The sequence below is a fragment of the Lissotriton vulgaris genome, unplaced genomic scaffold, assembly GCF_964263255.1.
Source record: "Lissotriton vulgaris unplaced genomic scaffold, aLisVul1.2 SCAFFOLD_1734, whole genome shotgun sequence".
In the NCBI taxonomy this organism is placed as follows: domain Eukaryota; kingdom Metazoa; phylum Chordata; class Amphibia; order Caudata; family Salamandridae; genus Lissotriton; species Lissotriton vulgaris.
The window spans coordinates 466,087-488,479 of NW_028246047.1; the positions used below are offsets into that span (position 1 = coordinate 466,087).

Here is a 22,393-nt window from a genome sequence, read left to right on the forward strand (position 1 = left end):
CGGCTGGTGCGTGTGTGCGCGGCTGGGGGCATGTGTGTGCGCGGCGCGTCTTCCCAAGCGGGTCCACATACTTTAATCGCCAAAGCCCTGCGCGTGCCCCGGTCGGTACCCGCATGAGAGGCAAGACGATAACAATACGTCTCACTGACGACAGCGCTTCGCGCTGCATCGCCAGGTGCAAGACCTAAAAATGGGCATTTCCTAAAGTGAACCTCAGAAAACGCTGAGAAGAGGTGGTGACAGGGACATGGAGATAGGCGTCCTCGAGATCCAAGGAGGCCAAAAACTCACCCGGCCGAACCAGAGGAATAATCGATCAAATGGGTCAACATACGGAAGCGAACAGTCCAAACCCAGGAGTTGACCCATTTGAGATACAGAACGGGCCGAAAATGGTCGGACACCTTCTGCACCAGGAAAAAAATAGATTAGGCTCTGGTGTCGATGTCTGTGGCCGGATCCCGGCAAATGGCCTATTTGGCAAAAAAACTGGGCACCCCCTCCAGCAGAGCCACTCTGCGAGTCCCGGTGGCTGGAACAGGAGTCCAACGAACCCATGTATCTGGAGGAACCTGCCAAAAATCTATCACGTAACCATGTTCCACAGTGTTCAGGACCTAGCAATCCGAAAGGTCCTGTTGCCACATCAGAAGAAAATGTCTGAGCCGGCCTCCCACAGATAGCGAACCTTCCAGACAGTAATTGAAGGGACCCTTCTTGGCAGAACCCTTAGTCGTGGAGGCAGCATGCTTGGGAGAAAAATGGAGCTGAAAATTCCTCTTCCTGAAAGATAGGCGGGACTCACGCTACTGAGATGATCAGAAGGACCTATTCCAAGGCTTACCAGAAGAAGCAGCACCCCCCTTTTGAGGTAAGGCATGTTTCCGCTCCTTGAAAGCCTTAGTAATCATGGCTAGCAACTGATCCCCAAAGAGAGCCTGTTCATCAAAAGGCAAATTCAATAAAGCCGCCTTTTCCCCTGGATCAGCCTTCCAGTGTTGGAGTCATAAGGAAGTCTATCAGCCGCCAAGGCCCCAGTGGACATAGCAGAAGATTTAATAACGTTAAAGTAAATGTTGGCCAATAGCTTAGCCTGCTCCTCCATCGCAGCCAGCAGTTCAGAACATTCCTAGCTGTCCTGAACCGCCCGGCCAATTTCTCGAAATCCTTCACCAAGGACTGGGCAGAATAAGCAGAGAAAACCCCTCAGTGCTAAGTTCTCTGCCGCAAAGGCCTTTTTAAGGCCAGAGTTCACCTTCTTTTCAGTAGCATCGGTGGGGTACAATCCTAAAGTTGAATAGCAATTTTGGCAATCAGCATGGCCAGGATCGAGTCCAACTTCACATTGTGTGGCAAGGGATCATCCCCCTCCAACAAGTAGAGTTTCTGGAGGAAGCGAGGGACCTGCACTTTGTCCACCTCGCACCATTCCCTCAGCACCATCTCCTTCACAGGGTCTTGAAAGGGCATGCCCAACCGGGAGGGCTTTGTGTACTGAGAAAAAGAGTCCCACTGTCCTCGCCCAGCTGGAAAGAAGGAAATTCTAAATTGTCCCTCACATGAGCCAGAATGTCCCAAATCTCCTCCCTGGAGACATACTTTCACCATCCGACGGGGATATATCACCCACAGGTTCCAATGCACGATGACGGGACAGAAGCCAAAGGACAAGCCTGTAAAGCTCGAGTCACAGCTGCCTCAATCATGCCCTGCACCTCCTCTTTAGACATGAGAGGCACGTCACTCTCAGCATGGCCTTGGACTCTAGGGCGCTTCAGGGGGACCGGAGATCCATCTGGAGATGAAGAGGAGGAAGATGACACCAAGTTGTTCCTATGAACAACCTTTTGCGACCCATGGCTGCCATATACTGAGGAACCTAAAACACAGTAACCAAATTTATAGTGCAGAAGCCAATCCTGCCTCTATCCAATAAAAAATAACACAAAAAATACTCCCAATCAGGAAAAAACAGCCATAATTGCAGAAAGAATAGAAAAATGGGTCCAAACCCGTCCTACCAGGGCTCTCCGATGAGTGTAGAATCGGGTGAAGTGGCTGCACTGCGACCCTGACCTGGAACCATAGCCCCAGCCGCAGGAGGACTGCTGGACTTAGTCACGGCTTCCTAGAGCAGTGCTCCACCCCTCGACCACGCAGAGACCACGGAGAACACCACTCAGCCAGGAGAATGCTGCCGAGAGCACCAAGAGCCAGAGCATTGGAAACGAAGACTCCCCGGCACCTCTACAGAGATGAAGACCAAAGGTAAGTCTCACCTAGGGAGACAGAAAAGAACATGAGGAGTTGGGGCGGCCAGAGTTTTTATAGGCTGGGTGTGGGTCTGGGGGGAGCCAGTGGCCTCACATGTTAAGAAGGAAGGCGATGGAGGGACAGGAGGTAATGGCCTGTAGAGGTAGAGCAGTTAATAAGTGGGAACAGCATGTTACAGATAAGGTGAATGAGAGTAGGGTAGAGGGACAGATGTACAAGGTGTTGGCTGGAACAAAAAAGGAAGCTTTGCAGAAGCGAGTGTTGGTGAGATGTTGTGAAGAAAACTGTACTGTACCCTTCCCTGATGACATCTTTGGGTCATGAAAGGGCGAGACTGAGAAGATGATTATCTTTTTGATTATTTTTTGAACGTTTGTCTTCCTCCACCTCGTCCCTGTGTACCTAGCTAGAAAGCTGATGGCAAAATTGCCGGTAAAGAAAAAGAAACCTTTAGAATATTATCTTAGATCACAGGGAAATGGGCCAGCATGGGAAAGGTTAAGTGGAGATGAATTTATTGAGTTTCCAGTGCAGACCCGCAGCAGAGCAAGGACAGTGTATCACCAACTTGTTGAACTTGCACAAAAACTGAGAGAAATTGTACAAAAGAAGGGCATGTACATCACATTTGCTGGCATTGAATGAAGTGGAAGTGGTGAAGAAAAAGTTGGTAATGTTGTGGCATTGGTATGAGGATTTGTTGGAGAAGATTAGAAAATGAGAAACCTCTAATAAATTCATAAAACATGAACGAAACTTCAAAATGACGAACGCACTTATGGGGGTGAAGTTTGCCGGTTTATTGGTATGCAGAACACAACCCACTCAACGTGTTTCGGCTCACGCTTTGCTCACTGGTAGGGAAGTGATGTCAACAAATTTAATATATGGAAAAAAGGTGATCACAAAAATATTAAAAGGACAAGAAACACATATAAATACATAGGCAACATAAGCACCATCTTACACTGGAGGACAATCCAATACCTCAAATACCCAAGTAATGACTACAAAATGACAAAGAAATCATATTACAAATTCCATAAAATCAGAATGTGCATTAAACAAAATGACATATTAAAGCTATTTATCTTATTACATCATCATATTAAATCAACCGTGATTTTTGTGATCCATGTACCTCTGTGCTGATTATCCCACCTTTGCCATCTCAATGTTGTTTCCCCACCATGCACCCTCCATGTTGATTCCCCCCCACCCTGGCCCTCTGTGATGCTTCCCTCCACTCATGACCTCCATGCTGTCTCCCCCCCACCAGGGCTCTCAGTGTTGCTTCCCCCACGCTGGTCCATTGCCTTCCTTCTCGTCTCCGAGCAATCTCCATTGCATCCCCACCCACTTTTTAAAAAAAACACATTTTTTCAAATGTATTGATTCAACTCAGATCGTTAAATAGCCCCCCCCCCATGCTCCATGTCATTTTGTAGGTGCATGCACGCATGATGTGGGCACCTACAAAATTACTCACTTGCTGCATCACAGGGCCTTTTTTTGGTTTTCTTTAGTCATGTTGCACAGCATCAGGGATCACTAAAAACCAATTGGTCCCAAAGATGCAACCTATTGGCTTTGCCAATGCTCGCTCAATACAGCGCTTGCAGCTTTACATCTTTCTGTGTCACTGCACTACATAAAACCACTCTTCCTAGTCCTCAACCTAGTGGTACTAATTTCATCAATCGATGATATAAGATTGAGCGAGGCCAATAGAAATGTAATTCTGTGGCCTGCATATTGCATATCATCTTTGTTCAGTGGGTGCTCAAACTACCAAACTACTTTAGATATACTGCCTGCGTGCATCCCTCAGTCTTCCAATTATCCTGTTCTATATGTAACACTGAAGAGCTCCCTTATTTGGTAGATAAGCACACAGATGCAGGGAGATACTGTGATTTGTCCATAACATAACAATTGTGTGGGATTATAACTAATGTATTCCTCCAGGTTCCACACTGGACACTTTGGAACGGGAGTGGCCTGTGCAAGTAAGAGCAGTGAGGCCGGCTGAGGGGAGGATGGGGCGATTCGACAGAGTCCCTGTACGGCCGCAACAGGTTAAGCAGCGGGTCACGAAACCGCACCAAAGCGCTATCACTACCCGGACCCCCTCCAGGGACTCATGGAGTTTACTTTCGAAACACTGAGAGTACAACTGGAGAGGAAATCCTTCTCTCACAGCTAAAGGACCTTAGCGAGTGCTACACATTGGAACACATATACACCACATGTAGCTCCTCTTTTAAATCACATTTGCACATAGGTCCTGAAGAAAGCCAGATTTAATACGAGGCCTGGCTGAAACTAGTTGACCACACAGGATGTGGGAGACCATAAGTCCCTCCAGCCACATCCACTAGCCTTATTTTTAATCCTTCCAAGGGCCCACGAATAAAGTAATCCTCGATTAACGGGACGTTTAGGACAGTTTTTAAACTTCACTCTGCATACCATCACTGCACACTCACTTAACAAATAAACCACTCAGCTGTAAACAGTCGTCGCAGCACACCTGAGGCGCACTCGGTGCCTCGGGTGGGGCCGATGATGAAGCATGTTACCAACTAGGTTGGTGGGTGAGGGCCTTCATAAAAACTAATATGTTTTTCTGACACACATTAAATGAGCATGCACCAGTTTTGCTAGTTTCTTTTGATTATCAACAAACCCATGGGGAAGTGAACTAGCCCCTCTAGTTCCTCGCTCTCCATCTTGATATTGATTGCGATTCGACAGACGACAGCGAGGAAAAAATAATTATTTATTTAATTTCCCCTCTGCACTTGGCTGGCATTAACCTTTCTAAAGCAGCAATTAGGGACATGCAAAGGACAGGCCTGGCCTAGAAATTGCCTCGCCTTGAACAACAGAAACTACTGTACAACCCTTCACCCCCACCATCTATCAAATAGCGGGGCTCAGTAAGAACTAATCAGCAGCCCCTTGCTAACAAAATCCATGGACCTGCTAAATGTCTCCCTGTCTACGCCCTCCTCACTTCACTGCCTGGGTCTCCACCCCTAGCCAGAGCTGGATTGGGAACCAAATCAGCCATGACACATTTTGTCAGACCAGCCCTCATACTGCAAGTAGCGAGCGGGGTTTGGGGGTGGGGATGGGCCGCTCCCAAAGAAATGTTTTTAAATAAATTGCAAATATGGTGCGTCGTACAACATATGTTTCGTACATCCTTGTCCATTCATTAAATAGATGGATGGAAGGAATTTGGAGGCATGGCTGCATGGCTCAATGAATGAATAGGTGGATTGGTGAAGTGTGGGTGGATACATTCATTCAAGAATAGATGACAATTACTAAAGGCTTTTAGCTACAAATGGTCTCAATGCATTGACTAAGGGTGAGAGCTCTGGATTTCAATTTAGCTTCTGCATTAAAACAACACCCTGCCCAAACACTACAACCACAGATCCTTGCAAAAACATTCATAGTTCGGATGTATCTCAAACAGTGCGCTGATTTAGGGCCTCAAAGAATTATACAAAAAGAATTAACATTTGATCTAAAATGGAAGAGATAAAGAGATAACCATGTAGTTGCCGAACCAGGAAACTTCCATTAATCTCAGTTTCCACTTGACCGCATTGTGTGACACTGGGCAACTATATTTTTTAATGTGCCTCCTTTTCCTTCTTTGGAGCCATCTGCAGTAACACTGACCCCCAGCCTGCCAGCCAACTGGGAAAACGCATGGTGCCTGGCACAGCCTGTCCAGGCCTGCCCCTATCCACAGGAAGGCAGGCAATACCCTTCCACTGTTTAGGGAAACTATCCTCACCCCATCTAGTTCCATACCACAGCCAGCAGCATCTAAAAAGGATCCCATTTTGCTTTTGTAATTAGTGCTGTGAGCCAAACTTTAAGGGTGAACATAAGCAGACATCCACTCCAGCATTTGGAGAATCTCTTTTTCAATGTTGGGATTATTCACCCCCTTATACTCTCTCGTGTTGGTATGATCATGAGGTTACCACTGCCTTTCACTGAAGGCCAAACATCATGATCTTTTCCTATATATAGGCCTAGCGATTATGCTATGCTTCCAGACCTCGCGCTGACCAACTTTTCTTGCTAAAGCAGTGGTGTCGCAATAGCCTTATAGGGGATAGACTGTTTGCCTGACTTTAGTGCTCATGAAAACAACCTACTATAACACTATCTCAGATGCAAATAATGTTGTTTCTTTCCGCAGTTTTGCATCCTCATATTAGACTGCAGGCAATCTAAAATAAATTTCCTCCGTATGCCCGAAAACTGACCTTGCCTTAAATCTTCCAATTGCTGCCTCTCTTTTTCTTTCGAATGAACCTCTCCTTCTGGTCCATCCTCTGCATGCCTGCTCTCTCTGAGCACGTCATACTCTAAATCAAAGGCATGCTTGCCTTAATCCCTACTGTTGTATTTTTGCAAAATGCCCACACTTAATTTCAAATACCATAACCTGTCCTTTAAAAGGCATACTCCTGCAAACTCACAATACCCAATCTTCTGTAGCTCATCTATTAACACTGCCAAACATTTCCATGTATTCAAATTCACCCCTTCCACTAAAGATCACACCTATCTTCTGTTAATTTAATCTACCACATAGAAACTGGAGTAAAAGCATGGAATGGTGTCCTTAGAAGCATAAGACTAATTCCGATAACCAACAATAACCAGAGAAAATACAGTAACCTTAGGTTCCAAAGCAGCGTCCTGCCAGGCGAAAAGCCCTTCAATGCCTCGTCAGGGGTAGTAAGTGCTATATAAATGCAATTACAATAAAATACAAGCCTAGACAAGGATTAAAAGATAGTTAAAAAATTTAAATAGTGGCACAACCCTACCACAAATTATCTCTTTGTGACCTTACTCACCAATAAAATAGAGAAAGTCCCAGCGCACAAAAGCCATGATGAAGTAACCAGCGCTGAAGGACGCCATCCCGATCATAATCATCGTGGTGTCTCTCAAACATCTGGAGAAGATGAAGACGCCTAAGAAGCTGGTGATGAAGATCATGAAACCTATGGCGTTGCTGTAACCAATATACACTGGTCCCCACTCTAGTGGCTTATTTATCAAGAAGAGGGGCAGCATGTCCACAGTCCCGCCCATGGCTAGTTCATAAAGGGCAGCGCTGGTGAAAAACAGTGCAATTATGGCCTTCGATGGTGGTACCATGAGTTGTCCCTCATCCCAGATCAACGAAGAGGTTCGCACGTGGTCTCCATCCAACAGCCTTGTTCTTTCTGTTTGCTCGTCCCACGGTCTCCTGTTGATTCCACCGTTGGCCTGGTTAGGTGCACTGTTCCCACTGCCACCACCTCCTTCGTTGGGGACCTTCAGAACAAAAATGCTGTATATGACACAGAATAAATAAAAGGCGAGGCTGCAGGACACCAGCACCGTGCCATGGTGATAGCTCACATTGTAATGAACAAATATTTGGCCCGAGGTCAAGCTCCCAATGAAACCCGCCAAGCCACGGCTGAGCTCGATTACCATGAGCCGGTGAGAACGCCCACTCTCTGAAGACCCGAGTGAGCCCAGTGCCATGATGCCAGCCCAGTAAGTGGTGAAGCCTCCAGTGAGGCCGTTCAATGCTGTGGAGCCGTACATCACCTCTATTGGCCAGTCCAGAAGTATCACGAGAAGGAGGAACATACGAGACACAAGGTAGCCAAACAGGGGCACACAGATGGTGATCTTGTGGTGCTTCCTGTCACCAAGCCAGGCGAGGATGAAGGCAGATGCCAAGGGGCACAGGCCACAAAGCAGGTTGTTGATGATGTAGAAGTTGGAGATGGCTATCTGCTGCTCTTCGTCCGTCAACGCCACTGGAGATGAGTTGGAGCGATTTAAATAGTTCTTCACCACCATCAGCAGCCCGGTGTCGTAGAAAGAGTTGGCCATCTGGGCCCCGGCCACGATGGGCTCCACCCATGACCTCCACATCTGGCAGGATTCCATTGGTGACCTTCCCAATATTCCTCAGCTCAGGCCAATATGCTTCAAAGTGGGCTCAAGGGTGTACCAATCCCAATTTACCATGCACAGCTATGAAACTATTCTAAATGTATTACAAATATCTCCTAGCGTTTGTCAAGACAGACACCTGAATGTGTTTCTCGCCTTGTTAGCTCTGTACAAGCTTGAACAGAAACTAGATCTTTCGTCCCAGCTTCCTTGTTTCCATGTACACCTCTTACAAACTGCTATGATGCCCGGCAGGCAGGTGCCGTGATATGTGCCCCTGCCCCGAGGGGGCGGTCACCCGGGGCTCGGCTGTGGTGCCGCATAGCTTCTTGGTCCACTCTGCCCCCGTTCAGACCCAGCCGGCGGGAGACTGACCGTCAGGGGCCGCTTCCTGCCTGGAGTTATTTTGGCCTGCAGCACAGGGAGAGAACGAGGAGCGAGGGGGAACCTCTCTAAACCCTCTGACTCAGAAACAAACAGGTGTAATGTCTGGATGTCCCCCGAGGTAGAACACATTGCTTGATCCAAGGTGTCATCTTAATTCCTCGAACAAGGTGTGCTAAATCATGTGCTTTTTTTTTAATTATGACAAAGAACAAACAAGTTGAGGAGACGGTCCAAGACACTTTTTGTCCTTCCCTTTTCGTTTCATAAATCTACTTACGAAAGTTGGTTGTGGTCCTGGTGTCTCGCTTACATCTGCTTTTAAACAGGATCTTGCAGACGGTGGTAGCATAACATCTGGAGCCTAGTCAGCACGCATGGCTGATTACCCTTAAAGATACTTAATATGGACATACCTAATTGCAAGAGCAGAAAAAGACACTGTTGGGACTAAAAACTTCAGTGCATGGTGATAGACATGCACTCCCCTGCCCTGAGCGCCTCGCTCCATGGATATCTGGATCCCTGGGGACGATTTTTGGTCATGGGGTATGTCTGTCTTATGTTAATGCAGTCTTATTAATTCACAATGGTGAGGGGCTACTGCACTTACCGGGTGTTGAGTGACACAAGCGTGGTGGTGGCAGCATTTCTGATTTGTGTTTAGTGAAGATCTGTAGTGTTAGCAGGCCTTTTTACCTGTGTCACCGGAGAGGTGCCAACCGGCCCATTCACATAAAGTTCTGTTACTCTGTGCTTAACACATGCTTGGCCAACAAAGTGATTGTGGTAGCACCGGGAATCTTGTGATACTTGCCTGCCAATGCAGAAATGTATATGTGTCTGTGCATGGTACATCATTTTGGAGGCCTGTGGGTTCCACTTTGGAAACCTAGGGTCTGGAAAAGCTAGTGGAGGTGAGGACTGCTAACCCCAGAGAGGAGATGTGGATTTCTAATGTTCCTGATGGCTGGGGTGGGAACACACACTCGCTAGAGGAAGGGGAGCAGAACATTTTCTGAGCCTATGAAACGTCCTTTTGAGCCCAGGAAGAGTAACTAGCCAGGCGGGCCAGGGCTCATTGTCAGACAAGAAGGTGGATCTGATAAGAGTGGGACTGTAGGACCAGGGAATCAGGAAAGAGGGAAGGCTTCGGCCTTGGAGCCTTTGCAAGGTATATTTTAGTTGAAGCTGACAACCAGGTGTTATTCTGGTCCTGTCCTCTGATGCTTGATTCCGTTCTGGGAAGGACATGGCTTTTGTAGTTCGAACTGGACTGTTCCCATGGGGCACAGGGTCAGAGCTGATTTGCATATCGCCATTGTCTAACCCAGGGTGGTGTGGAGTGCAAAAAAATGATGGATTTGGGCCCAGATCTTTGGACTGGGGTGAATGTGTGACATTGATCCACATTCGGTCCATCACCTGTTTTGTTTGCAATTGCCGCCATAAGTGCGCTGGGGATGCTCAGACGTGGGTCCCAGGCACTCCACACCACTTGGAGTCAAGCTAGCCGGGCTGATCAGAGGTGTTACCTCGAAACCGGTCCGGTCCTCGGATGCTTGATTCCGTTCTGGGAAGGACATGGCTTTTGTAGTTCGGACTGGACTGTTCCCATGGGGCACAGGGTCAGAGCTGATTTGCATATCGCCATTGTCTAACCCAGGGTGGTGTGGAGTGCAAACAAATGATGGATTTGGGCCCAGATCTTTGGACTGGGGTGAATGTGTGACATTGATCCACATTCGGTCCATCACCTGTTTTGTTTGCTTGTGCCTGGAGCACCAGTCTTCTCCCTGCCTGCCAAGACCAGTGCACCTTTTGGGGAGGAGGAGACAACAGTCTAGAAGGATCAAGGACCTGTGAGGATCCTGGTGAGTGGATCCACGTGAGCGAAGTGCGAGGAACCCCGTCCAGTTGGGACTGTTGTTGTGAAAGAGAAATGTTTGCCTTCCTGCATAAATCAGCAACACTGTGAAGTTGTAGGTTCCAGCTAAGTGCAACCGACATTGTTGGGGCCACTACTCTTGCCCTTGATCGCCATATGCCAGAAGAGTGCCACAGGGACCGTTTGGGTAATTGCCTAGTACAACTGACATAGTTGAGGCTGGCCGCCATGCCCTTGACCCCCTTAAGCCAGGAGATGGCTACTTGGACTGTAGGGCTGTCACCTGTTTCTGAGAAGTCCCCTCGACCATCAGAGGGGCCAGAGATCAAGAAAAAAAATCCACCCTTCATCAACACTACTGTCCCATCACCTTCCTTCATTACCAAAGGAGAAGCCACCTGCTGCACCTGGAAACTATTTTAGACTGCAATGGCCTGGGTGGTCCACAACCGCTGACCGCAGGAAGCTGCGGTGTAACCCGCCCATTGCTGCAGCGAGGGAAGATGCAAACACTTCTTCAGGCCACAGCTGAGTAAGACTGGAGCAGGACCGGCAGGCAGTTTAAGACCTGCATAAGCTCAGCCTGTTAGGCCCACAGTGAGCTGAGCTTTCAGGACCAAAGCGAGACTTTGTTGTGCATTGCTAGTGTGGGCAGCACCTGTGGGGTCACCTCAAGTAAACAACCAGAAACCCATATAAAGTGTGGAGGAGGATGTGAGGGGATCCAGGAAATACCGCCTAGGAAAGCGCTAAAGCGCTTGCATCCTGAGACCTTGATCTGCATTATTTAGTGTGCTGTATTATAGTTTGCGTGTGCAATAAATACTTCATTTTTTAAGTATTGGACTGGGCAATCAGATTTTTTGGGTTACTGTTTATATTTTGATTTTTTTGCCTTTGTTTACTTTGCACCGACCTCCTCCGAGAAGCCTTGGACTGCTCAACCTGCGCCACCACTGCGAGTCAAGTGCTGAAGGGGTATTACTTGCCCAGCTGTTCATGATCCATAGTAGGTCAGTCTATGGGACGCCAGGAGTAAAAAGCCTCAACCCCCACAATTGGGCCTAGTAGCCACTGCCTGCCCTGTGGCCCTCTCAAATGGGTAGTGACAGACACATCTAGGAACACTGAGTGTAAAGGGACAATAGCTTATTGTTGAATCATTTTGAGTCCACAGAAGTGTAGTTATAGCTGCCACCAGTTTATTTAAATTAAAGCTGTAAAATGGTAACTGGGTGGGAGCAACTACTCCTGCCAAATGCTCTCTCCGTCAACCCTCTTCTTCCATCCAACAGCCCAGATTTTTGTCTATGTTAGACCTGTCAGTTTTTGGGTTGTTTTCCCTCAAACATTTTGCCTACTTGCCTCCATTTTCTGATGGATTTTTGCTTTTGTTGGCCTTAGGACTCTGTGTGCTTTACCACTGCTAACCAGTGCTAAAGTGCTTGTGCTCACTTCCCTAAACGTGGTTTGATTCGCATATACCTGATTGGCATATTTAATTTACTTATTAGACCTTTGTAGAAGGCCATACCATATACCCGGGTCTTGTAAATTAAATGCTACAAGTGGGCCTGCAGCACCTATTGTGCCATCCACTTGAGTAGCACCTTAAAACATGTTCCAGGCCTGCCATTGCAGCCTGAATGCAGTGTCACACTGCCATCTCGACTTGGCATTTACACCCTTTAACAAGCCTTAAATTCCGCTTTTTTACATATAAGTGACCTCTAAGGTTGGACTTAGGTAGTTTATAGGGCAGGGTGCTTTGTACTTAAAAAGCTTGACATGTGCTTTTAAGTTTTACGTGTTCTGGTAGAAAAAAATCCAAAATGTAATTTCCACTACTGTGAGGCCTACCCCCACCATAGGATAACATTCAGGATTCCTTATTATATTCAATAAGTTGATATTCCTAATTGAGAGGAGGTCAATATCTCATGTTTGGTACCTAATAAATTGTAATGATAACGCCTCTTTAATGGCAAAATTAGATTTTTCATTACAATATGCCACTTTTACAAAGTTGCCATTTTTTGCCTTTAGCCCTTTGTTCCTGAAGTCTGTCTTTGGTCACATGACTGGGTGAGGCTGAATTCCTCTCAGACAGACACACAATAAATGGATTAGGTATGCCTGAATGAGTTAACTGCTGGCAGGATTGGGTGGCGAAGCTGAGCATAGCCCCAATTACACCTAAATAGCCTGTGCTCTGCCTTAACACAAGGGCATAGTGATCCTGTATTGTTACTGCAGCCAGCTTGGAGCCAGGGCAGGGAAGTCAGGAAATTCCATGCACTTCAAAGAACCTTTCCAGAAGCTTTTCCTACCTTCCAGATGAAAGACACCAGGGTAGAAAAAAAGGACCTTCAGACCCACTCTTCAGTTCACTACTGAACCTGTGAAAGGACTCTTAGAGGACTGCCTGTTGCTGTGACCTATTGGGCACTCTGCCAGACTGCTACTGTACCTGGAAGGACAGTCCTGCTGCCAGGAGACTACCTTGAACCCCTACAGACCATCCCTGCTGTTGAGCCCTAGATGTACACATGCACCGAGGAGTACCAGAAGTGACTCCAAGGGATAGTTTGCTGGCCTCCTTTTCAGAGCAACTGGGACGGAAACACACTCCCACAATCTTGAACCGCACCTGGACCCAGCTTGAGTGAGTCCTGAACCGCCAAGAGTTGTCCCATCAGTCCTGGACCTTTAGTTGTGGTTCCAAAGGTGCCAGAAGGCCATTTACCAAAACTGAGGACTTAGACAAAATTTGGCCAAAAAGTGCTCTGAGAACCAGGAGGAGACTGGCACCGACGCTCGCCTATCCTCCCGAGGTGCATCACCGGTTAAATTGATTTCATGGTGTCTTCCGCTACATTTTTCTCCGCAGCAGCAAATCCGTGTCAGTGGTCATTCGGAAAATGGGTATCCGATCTTGTACAACTATCTTCAGCTATAGCCTTCTGCTTCATCCCTCTGGAGTTTTTCGACTTTGATATTAGTGATTACGTCCAAAAATGGAAATCTTGACTGTGACTTCGACTCAAGACCATCCAACAACGACGCTCCCTCCTAGACAGTTCTTGCAGGCATGTCCCCTGAACTATATCTTCTGAGATATTTTTCTTCAGAAATCTTTCTAAAACCACAACAGTCTGTGTTCGAAGGAAATCTTCAAAATCTGATATCCTCTTTGCTCTGACAGGTATTCTTCTGGACATCTCTCTCCCTCTCTGTGGCAGGGTGCCTCGTGATATGGAAAATGGTCATGCTCCTGCGAGTATTATATTTCTTCACCAACCTACCTATAGTGGTTCTGATGCACTGCTTCAAAGTACTGAACACACTACTGACATAACTGCTCTGGCAGACTGGCTGAAGACGGGTGGGGCAAGCAAAATTACAGTTACCGTCTGACAATGAGGGCTAAGGAGCACAAGATTTTAAATCATATTGCCTTGCAGGCCAGTTGCAATGGCTGGCGTACTGGCTGGCTGGCCACAACCTACATGAGATAGCCTATATGCCCCACATGCTCATCAGGGAACATTTCATAAACTGTTTTGCCCCCAGGAACGGACCCCGGCTACAGCTCCATTACTGCTGAAAGTTGTCCTCACCTACTGGAAACTGGCCCTGAAGTATACTGCGCGGACTGTTTCCTACGCCTCAAACATACCTCTCCTAGGTCTCCCCAACCCAATGGATACGTTGATGAGACGCGGCCTGCGCCCATGGGAGCAGGCAGTAGTGATGATGGTAGGGTCACTATTCTGGAACGGGATGCTATTAAACGACGCAGACTTTGTACATGAGCAGGATCTTTCAGACTCCCTCTTCCTTATGCATGTAAATATTACACGCTGCGTCAGATTACACTGGACTCCAGGCGTCACAGAACCTGCCACTTAATGGGAAATGGCAGGCACTTAATACGGTGGCTGTATCGAGCATAATATTTGACACAGCTAAGGGTAAGATAGGGGCACAACCTAGGTAGGGTATTTCAGGATAAGAAATGGAGTGCTCTTTTAGCTTATCCTAAGAAAGTCTCACGTAATTCCAGATTCAAATTCATTCAATACATGGTATTACACAGGGCCTACCTTACAACACACAGATTACATACCATGTTTCCAGGGATTTATGCTGCATGCCCTAGATGCAGTGAACAGGATGCAGACCTGATTCACATGCCATGGGCTTGCCCCACACTCTCATCCTATTGGACACACATCGCGACAACGCTGGAGTAGGTGATGGGAGGGACTAACTGGAACACAACAGAAAGTTGGTTGTTAGGGCTGTACCCTCGTAGTAAGGTTATTGGTCCTATTTGAATCCATCAATATAACTGAGCTTGCCCACGTCCCGATTTTGACAGTAGGTATTCACCAGTGGTGGGAGGAGGGGGGTGGTGGTGGTGGGAAGGAGTTTGTAGTTTACCACACATAGAGTTAATCATATTACGTATATGAGCTCTGCACGGCAGAGAATACTGAGTTCCGTACTAGCTAAATATCTGTTATTGACCTGCATGCAATGTTAACCCCTCTACTGCGCCCGCGATTTTGCGGAAGTGCGGCACTTCCGCAAAACGGGCGGGGCCGCGACGGCAGCACCAGCGAGGTAGCGTTGCCGTCGGCCAATGGCCGACGGCAGCACTTAAGGGGTTAAGCAAGATATATGTAAACAATGGAATTTGAGGTCCGACATGATGTGCAGAGCTGCAATAATATTACGTATTGTATGCACCACAAAAAACAATAAGGTTTGTGAATTTTTTCATGTTTGTGTTCTGCATAAATACTTTACACATTGCCTCTGAGTTAAGACTGACTGCGTTTTGTGCCAAGCTACCCAGGGTTAGGCACAGGTTAATTTAGTGACTTTTTGTGGCTCACCCTGAAAGGGATTGTGGCTGTTCCAGAGACCACACCCCAGTCAACCAACAACCTAATTTCTCACAGTCTAGAATCCCTGCACATACCCTTTTCAGGAAACTCAGACGTGGGACATATTATGTATACATATCATTTGTAGCAACATAATAGAAAGTGGGCCATTGGTCCTAATGTATACAAGGACAAGGGGAATCTACACCCTGTGGAGTAGTAAGACCCAGTCAAGATGGGGGCAGTGGGCTCCTCTCACCCTAAGACCATGGGACTACTGCACCTGCTGCCCTACAGTGGCCTATCAGAGGTATGAGGTGCAATACACATGCTACTACAATATAATTAAGCATGGGCAGATTTTGCGGATCCACGATCCGCGGATTTTGCGGATTTGCGGATCGTGGATCCGCAAAATCCGCAGATTTTGTGGATTTGCGGATCCGCGGATTTGGGGCGGGGCGTCCATGCGAGTGCACATGCCTCTTGTGTGTTTGAAAGGTCTGAGAAAGATCAGTTCAGCAGATGAAGAGAAAGAAGCCCCTGGTCACAAGAACAGCACGGGTATTGTGCTCGTGAAAGTCAAGGATGCAAAGGCCTCTATCCAGCATCACAGCTGATTTTCCACGGTAGAGTTGGGAAGAAGGCACACCTGTCCAGCCTCGACGACACTCACGATTGTTTTTGGGCTAATGATTGAGTCACTGAATTTGAGCATCAACTAGTTCGAGCGACCATGTGTGTGTTACTATGCAATCGCCCCGAAGGGCGCAGGGGTCCCTTGAGTGAGCTGTCCATCATAGTGGGTGAATGGCGGGAAGACGGTGCAAACCGCGAGTGTGTGAGCGGGGCCAAACGGGCAGGGCTTCCATGCGAGTTCACACATGCTTCTTGTGTCACGGGTATTGTGCTCGTGAAAGTCAAGGATGCAAAGGCCTCTATCCAGCATCACAGCTGATTTTCCACAGTAGAGTTGGGAAGAAGGCACACCTGTCCAGCCTCGACGACGCTCACGATTGTTTTTGGGCTAATGAATGAGTCACTGAATTTGAGCATCAACTAGTTCGAGCGACCATGTGTGTGTTACTATGCAATCGCCCCGAAGGGCGCAGGGGTCCCTTGAGTGGGCTGTCCATCATAGTGGGTGAATGGCGGGAAGACGGTGCAAACCGCGAGTGTGTGGGCGGGGCCAAACGGGCAGGGCTTCCATGCGAGTTCACACATGCTTCTTGTGTGTATAAAAGGTCAGAGAAAGATCAGTTCAGCAGATGAAGAGAAAGAAGCTCCTGGTCACAGGAACAGCACGGGTATTGCGCTCGTGAAAGTCAAGGATGCAAAAGCCTCTATCCAGCATCACAGCTGATTTTCCACTGTAGATTTGGGAAGAAGGCACACCTGCCTCGACGACGCTCACAATTGTTTTTGGGCTCACAGGAAGGGCATGTTGTAAATATTTTACGATGGCGCCGGCAAGCTGCCAGCGCCATCCTAAAATACTTACTAAATTAGCTTCAACAGGAAGCTCTAATAGATAAAATAAAGCAGGTGCGAGCACCTGCTTTATTTTATCTATTAGAGCTTCCTGTTGAAGCTAACTTAGTAACTATTTTAGGATGGCGCTGGCAGCTTGCCGGCGCCATCGTAAAATAGGTACAAGTTGACAGGCCAGCCAGGCTTCAACTTTTGCCCCCGGAATCCGCCGCTCGCGGATTTGCGAATTCGCGGTAAATTCGCGGGAGTTGGCGGATCGCGAATTTACCGAAAATTCGCAAAATCCGCGAGCGGAACGGATTTTGCGCTCACACTTAAATATAATGAATTACACTATCTACACCTGTCAAAGATGAGAAGAGAATGTCTCTCACAGATTAAGAGATGCAGAAAATCAACCGGGACATTGTCTCCATGACATGTGGTTTTATCACTATAAATGCCAGTCGCACACCCCCTAACATTCCTGTTTATTCTTGATCCATACTGGGCCACCAGAAGTTTATTCCTGTTCTCCTGTTCATGATGGACTTTAAACCACGCCCTTCATGCACCAAACCCATTAACCTCATCCACAAGGCTTCTGGCACGACCCACCTGTCAAGTGTCCTCACACATTTCTCCTGCTCTGACTATTCTGGCCCTTATTTATGAAGGGCTGATGCCGCTGTTGCTTCACTTTTTGTGATGCTGCTGTGGCGTAAAAAGTGTGACACACTGCACCAAATTTACAAAGGGACGCATCTAGGCAGATGTGTCACTTTGAAACCCCTGCGCCACATTATACTTGCGTCAGGTATAATGTATGCAGGATGGGCGTTCCCCCGTAAAAAATGTTCATAGAAGTGGTGCAGTGAAATCTATGAGATTTCACTGCACCACTTCTACAAATTCACTGCGTCAGATTCTTATGCCAGCTTCACATCAGGCATAAGAACTGATGCAGGCCCCTATTATATGGGACTCGTCCATGTGAATGACACATTGCTGGAGTTGCGTCTGTTTTGCGACACACTCCAGCAACGCCATTACTGCGTCACCAGATACATCAGGATTCCTGACGGATGTATGACGTTACAACGCATACTTTTACCACGCATGCCTTTACAACGCGGTTTTTACATCGCAAACCTTCGCAACGCATAGCGCTTTGGGGTGCTGGATAGTGAATAGTTTAATTTACTATTCCAACTCCAGTCCCCGTGGACACTAGGGAAGGTGTTGGATAGTAAATTAAACTTATTCCCTATCCTAGAGCGCCCCCCAGTGCAATGCGTTGTAATGGTTTTCGTTGTAAATACCGCATTGTAAAGGCACTGCGTTGTAAAAGTTTTGTTGTAAAGGTTGTTCACCCTGACGTTTCTGGTCAATCCTTGCAATATGGAGCGCCATGCTGTAAATACGGCGCATCCAAGGTGACGCAAGGAGGCCTCAATGTAAAGTGTCACATCATTGTTTTCAACCAGCAATGCAACACTTTTTATAAATGAGGCCCTCTGACCATGCTGGCCTGTAGCAACTCATTCCTGCCATTTCCATAAACTTCTCCCCACCAATATCTGGTAGGGTGCCTCACAACCTTCTACAAGATACTATCATTGGACTCCTCTCGCCTCCACTCATCCTCTGTTATGGCCCCTCTACAACTCTGATCAATCTCTGCTCCCATCTAGTCTTCATTTCCATAGGTCCCTTAACTTCCAACGGTAATTTGAACAGACAATCTGCATTTATGTTTCTCACACCTGGTACATACTTTATTTTTTTTTTTACGTTATCACAATCCAGGACCATTACGTAGGGAAAATGTTCTACTATCACATAATCTGGTACTGTTGCATACTGTAATGAATCTCTGTAATACAAGGAATGAGGTTTAGACTTCAACAATTTCAACAATAAACAAGCCAAAAGGTATCTCTCTCCACGAACAGGGTAAAAACTATGCAGCTCAAATCTATACTTGTGCAGTATTATTATCTGAGCGCAGATGCCTGGGACCACCTCCTCTTATCATACCCTTCCACTATGGTGACACGAGAGGAACCTTCTCTTGTGTCTTCCTCTTGGGTGCCTTTCGGCCATTCCATGCTTTCCGACCGCTCCCTGTCGGCATGTCTTGATATTCCAGGAAAGTCTCTTCAGACCCCAGCTATTGGCTTTCTAGGTATACCAATGGCATCCTCAGGAACCAAAGCCTCCTCTGCATGCCCAGTATTCCACTTACCGATACCACCCCTGGTACGTTGGGCTTGCTTGTTTTTCAAATGACAGGTATTTAATATTGTTGCCCATGCCAGATCTAAACAGCGGGTGCCTGCTTTACTCAGGGCAGGCTGTGGGAAAGCAATCAACAAACAGACCTCAGGGACCAACCTCCCCTCCAAATGATCCATAATAAGGTGCCAGTACTGCTGACCCATGGGGCATCCCCAAAGCATATGGTAGAAGGTTGCCAGAGTCCGGATGCATCGCAAATATGGTCTAAGTTCCCCCACCCAAATATTGCATCCAACTTACTGGGTGCTAGGTAGTTTGGTGTACTATATTGAATTGAGTGAATTTAAGTCTGGCATTCCTAGAAACGATCTTGGGGTATTCTAACATTGTGTCCCAGTTTTTGTCTATAGTGGAATGCGCCAGGTCACGCTCCCAACCCGCTTTCATCCGTACCATACCATGGAGTGCCTTAAACAGCCATGTAATGATATGCTTTGAACTGCCCAAAAAGCCAAGAACTGTCCCCTATTCAGCCTTTAGTCGCCTACCATCTGGTCAAATGGCAGTAAATTCCCTTCCATATAACAGTCCCCCACCGTCACCAACCCAGCCTCAGTTCAACGTTCCAGTCGCTGTGCAGTGATAAAGGTATCCATTCTAATACTAGGTAAAACAACCAAAGGAACTGCCGGGCATAGAGTGTACTATTCTGTGTGCGTTTAGGGCACTTCACCCAGCATTTCATTGCTACAGTCAACAGAGCTGGGCCCTGTGGTCGTCTGTGTGGAGTACTCAATAATGTCAGTATCAATGTGCCATGGTTGAGTTCTGTACTTCCCACTCCAAGTGGATCCTATTGATCCAACTCTAGAGCTTTTGGATCTGGGACACCTGGTAAGATATTTCCAAATCTGTCACCCAACTCTTCCATTGATGATTCGGTTCTGCAACATAGTAAGGGCACCCACCCTCTGTCTGTTTCCATCCCAGACTAGTTTTCTGACCATCGTGTTAGGGTCACGAAACCAGGCCCTGGTAAGCAAAATCAGCAAATTCACAAAGAAGTGTAGCAGCCTCAGTAAAACAATCATTAAGGTGATTTCTATCCTAGCCATTATTGGAAGATGCAATGATCTCCAAAAGGGGACTGAGCTTCTTAAACCTTTAATTGCCTTGCTTATGTTACCATCCTGCAGATCATCCGGGTTGTGACAGATGGCGACACCAAGATGCCGAAATGTTATTGGAGCCCATCTCAATCCCAGCATTGCCAGAACTGGAGCAGGCATTGCTACGCGTATCGGTAACACATAGGTATTAGCCTTTTTAACCCTCAGTCCAGAAACTGTCCCAAAATCTTCCAACATCATGAAGGTCTCTCTGAGAGATTGCTTGCCATTTCTTAGATATAGGAGTAACCATGGGCGTAGGTCTATGCTACGCTCGCGTAGTTTGCGCAACTACGCGCTACGCGAATTGCACGTAGCACAGTGCAAAAACGAGTAGCATAGCGGGCATTTTTTTGCTTGCTCGCGGTCCTCAACGTCAAGTTGGCGACCATGAGCAAGCAAAATGACATCCCGTGAGACTTTTTCCTCGTTCGCGATCAGCAACATGAAGTTGCCGATCGCGAGTGTGGAAAATAAACCTCCCGGCGAGATTCTCAACGCGGGAAGTCAGGTTTCTCATTGCGAGTGGTCACTCGCAATGTATGTGATGGGATATAAATACGATAAATACATGTTATTGGCCTAATATATACAATATAACCTTATAACCGCACGTTAGCATTGCATTATTCACATTGTATTATTAAAGTTAGGAACGATTCACTTTAGTGTTGCCTAAACCTATTGGTGTGACCGGAGCCATCTTGTTTAGTTTCTCTGTCTCCAAATACTGTTTCCCTGAAATCACGTGATTAGGCTTTCTGCACGAAACCACGATGGCAGACCTAGCTGTCTGCTCCACTCGTTAGTTTGTAGCTCAGGGAAACCCAAGGTCACACCTGCCCTTCTTGTGGGATGCGCACATTCTAGCAGATCCCGTTCCTGCACTCCCCGAGCTACAGATAGAAAGGGAGGCACCTTACTGACCTGCCCCCGGAATAGCTTAGGCCTAGCTACTAGCAATCAATTGTGCCTTATATGGGTCTTCCTGCTGGCTCTCTGAGTTGTATCTTTCCTAGTAAGGTGACATCGTGCTATGTGTGAAACGTATATATGCTTTTAACCACTTGTATGCAGTCAGTCTCCTCTGCGCACCTCCGAGGGTTGTGTAGACTGAGGCTCCCCTGTCATGGCTTGTATTTGCAGAATAAACGATTGAACCTTCTCCATTGCCGACTGACTTATTATTTATGAATAAGGTATATGGGCTATAGGTGAGTATAGTCCATTAGTATAATATTTTGGTTCCTTCAGTTGGCGACTCCGCCGGGACTCCGCAATAGGGTCGTCCTTTCCTGTAAACAGGAGTAGAAGGTACAGGGAGGAGTTCTGGCCGAGTGGGTGGACAGAAAGAGAATCCTGATTTGAGACACCCGTTTGTGGTACGAAAACAAGAAATTCCACTCTCAAGCCCAGTATCCCTCCCAGCTGCTGAAGACCCTACGCCGGAGTCCTACGGACTTAACCCGAGAGATAAACAGACTGTGCCGGTCTGTCTAGGAGTCGGCAGTGGAGAACTCGCAATCGACCTGAGTGCACCAGGTGAGTGAATTTTGATTGTATTGGATGAGAAACACTTGGAAGAAGTGTCTCCTTGGTATCGGTTAACTGCTTTTTGAAGGTGGCCGGGGAAGCCAGACCACAAGGGAATCTGAGGGTCTGACGTTGCGGTGAAGTGGCTGCGCGGGTAGATACCTCACGGACTTGTTTGGTGAAAACTTGAGACAACACCTGGTGCCTTAGCGGTGTACTGAGTTACTCGCTCGGCCGAATCCTCTTCGGGAAAGCCCTGGGAGCAACTGGGTAAGCTAGGGTTCTGGAGCTACGTGCCCAGACGCCCGGCAACCAGAACAGGACCATGGGATAGCCTGTAAGAGGGTTCGTGGTTCGCCTACCAGGTGATCTCAGAACAGTCTAGCGACTGTTCCTTTTGTTGATGAATTTTGTTGGTCCGGAATTCTTTTGAATCGATTCCCCGAACAGGAGTCGACGGACTTTATTCGTTTTGAAGACATGTCATTTGCATAGAACAAGTAACCAGTACTGAACGTTATTGCCTTGCGACGCTTTAC

General features: G+C 47.2%; 1 protein-coding gene across 1 annotated transcript; it reads right to left on the minus strand.

Moving 5' to 3' along the window:
* Nucleotides 1–1,287: 1,287 nt before the first annotated feature.
* On the minus strand, nt 1,288–8,268 carry LOC147666160 (solute carrier family 46 member 2-like). The gene is made up of 3 exons (XM_086949260.1): nt 7,173–8,268; nt 1,631–1,879; nt 1,288–1,526 (listed from the first exon to the last, which is right to left on the minus strand). Exons 1-3 carry the CDS (start codon nt 8,266–8,268, stop codon nt 1,288–1,290), a joined length of 1,584 nt encoding a protein of 527 aa, XP_086805386.1.
* Nucleotides 8,269–22,393: the final 14,125 nt, after the last annotated feature.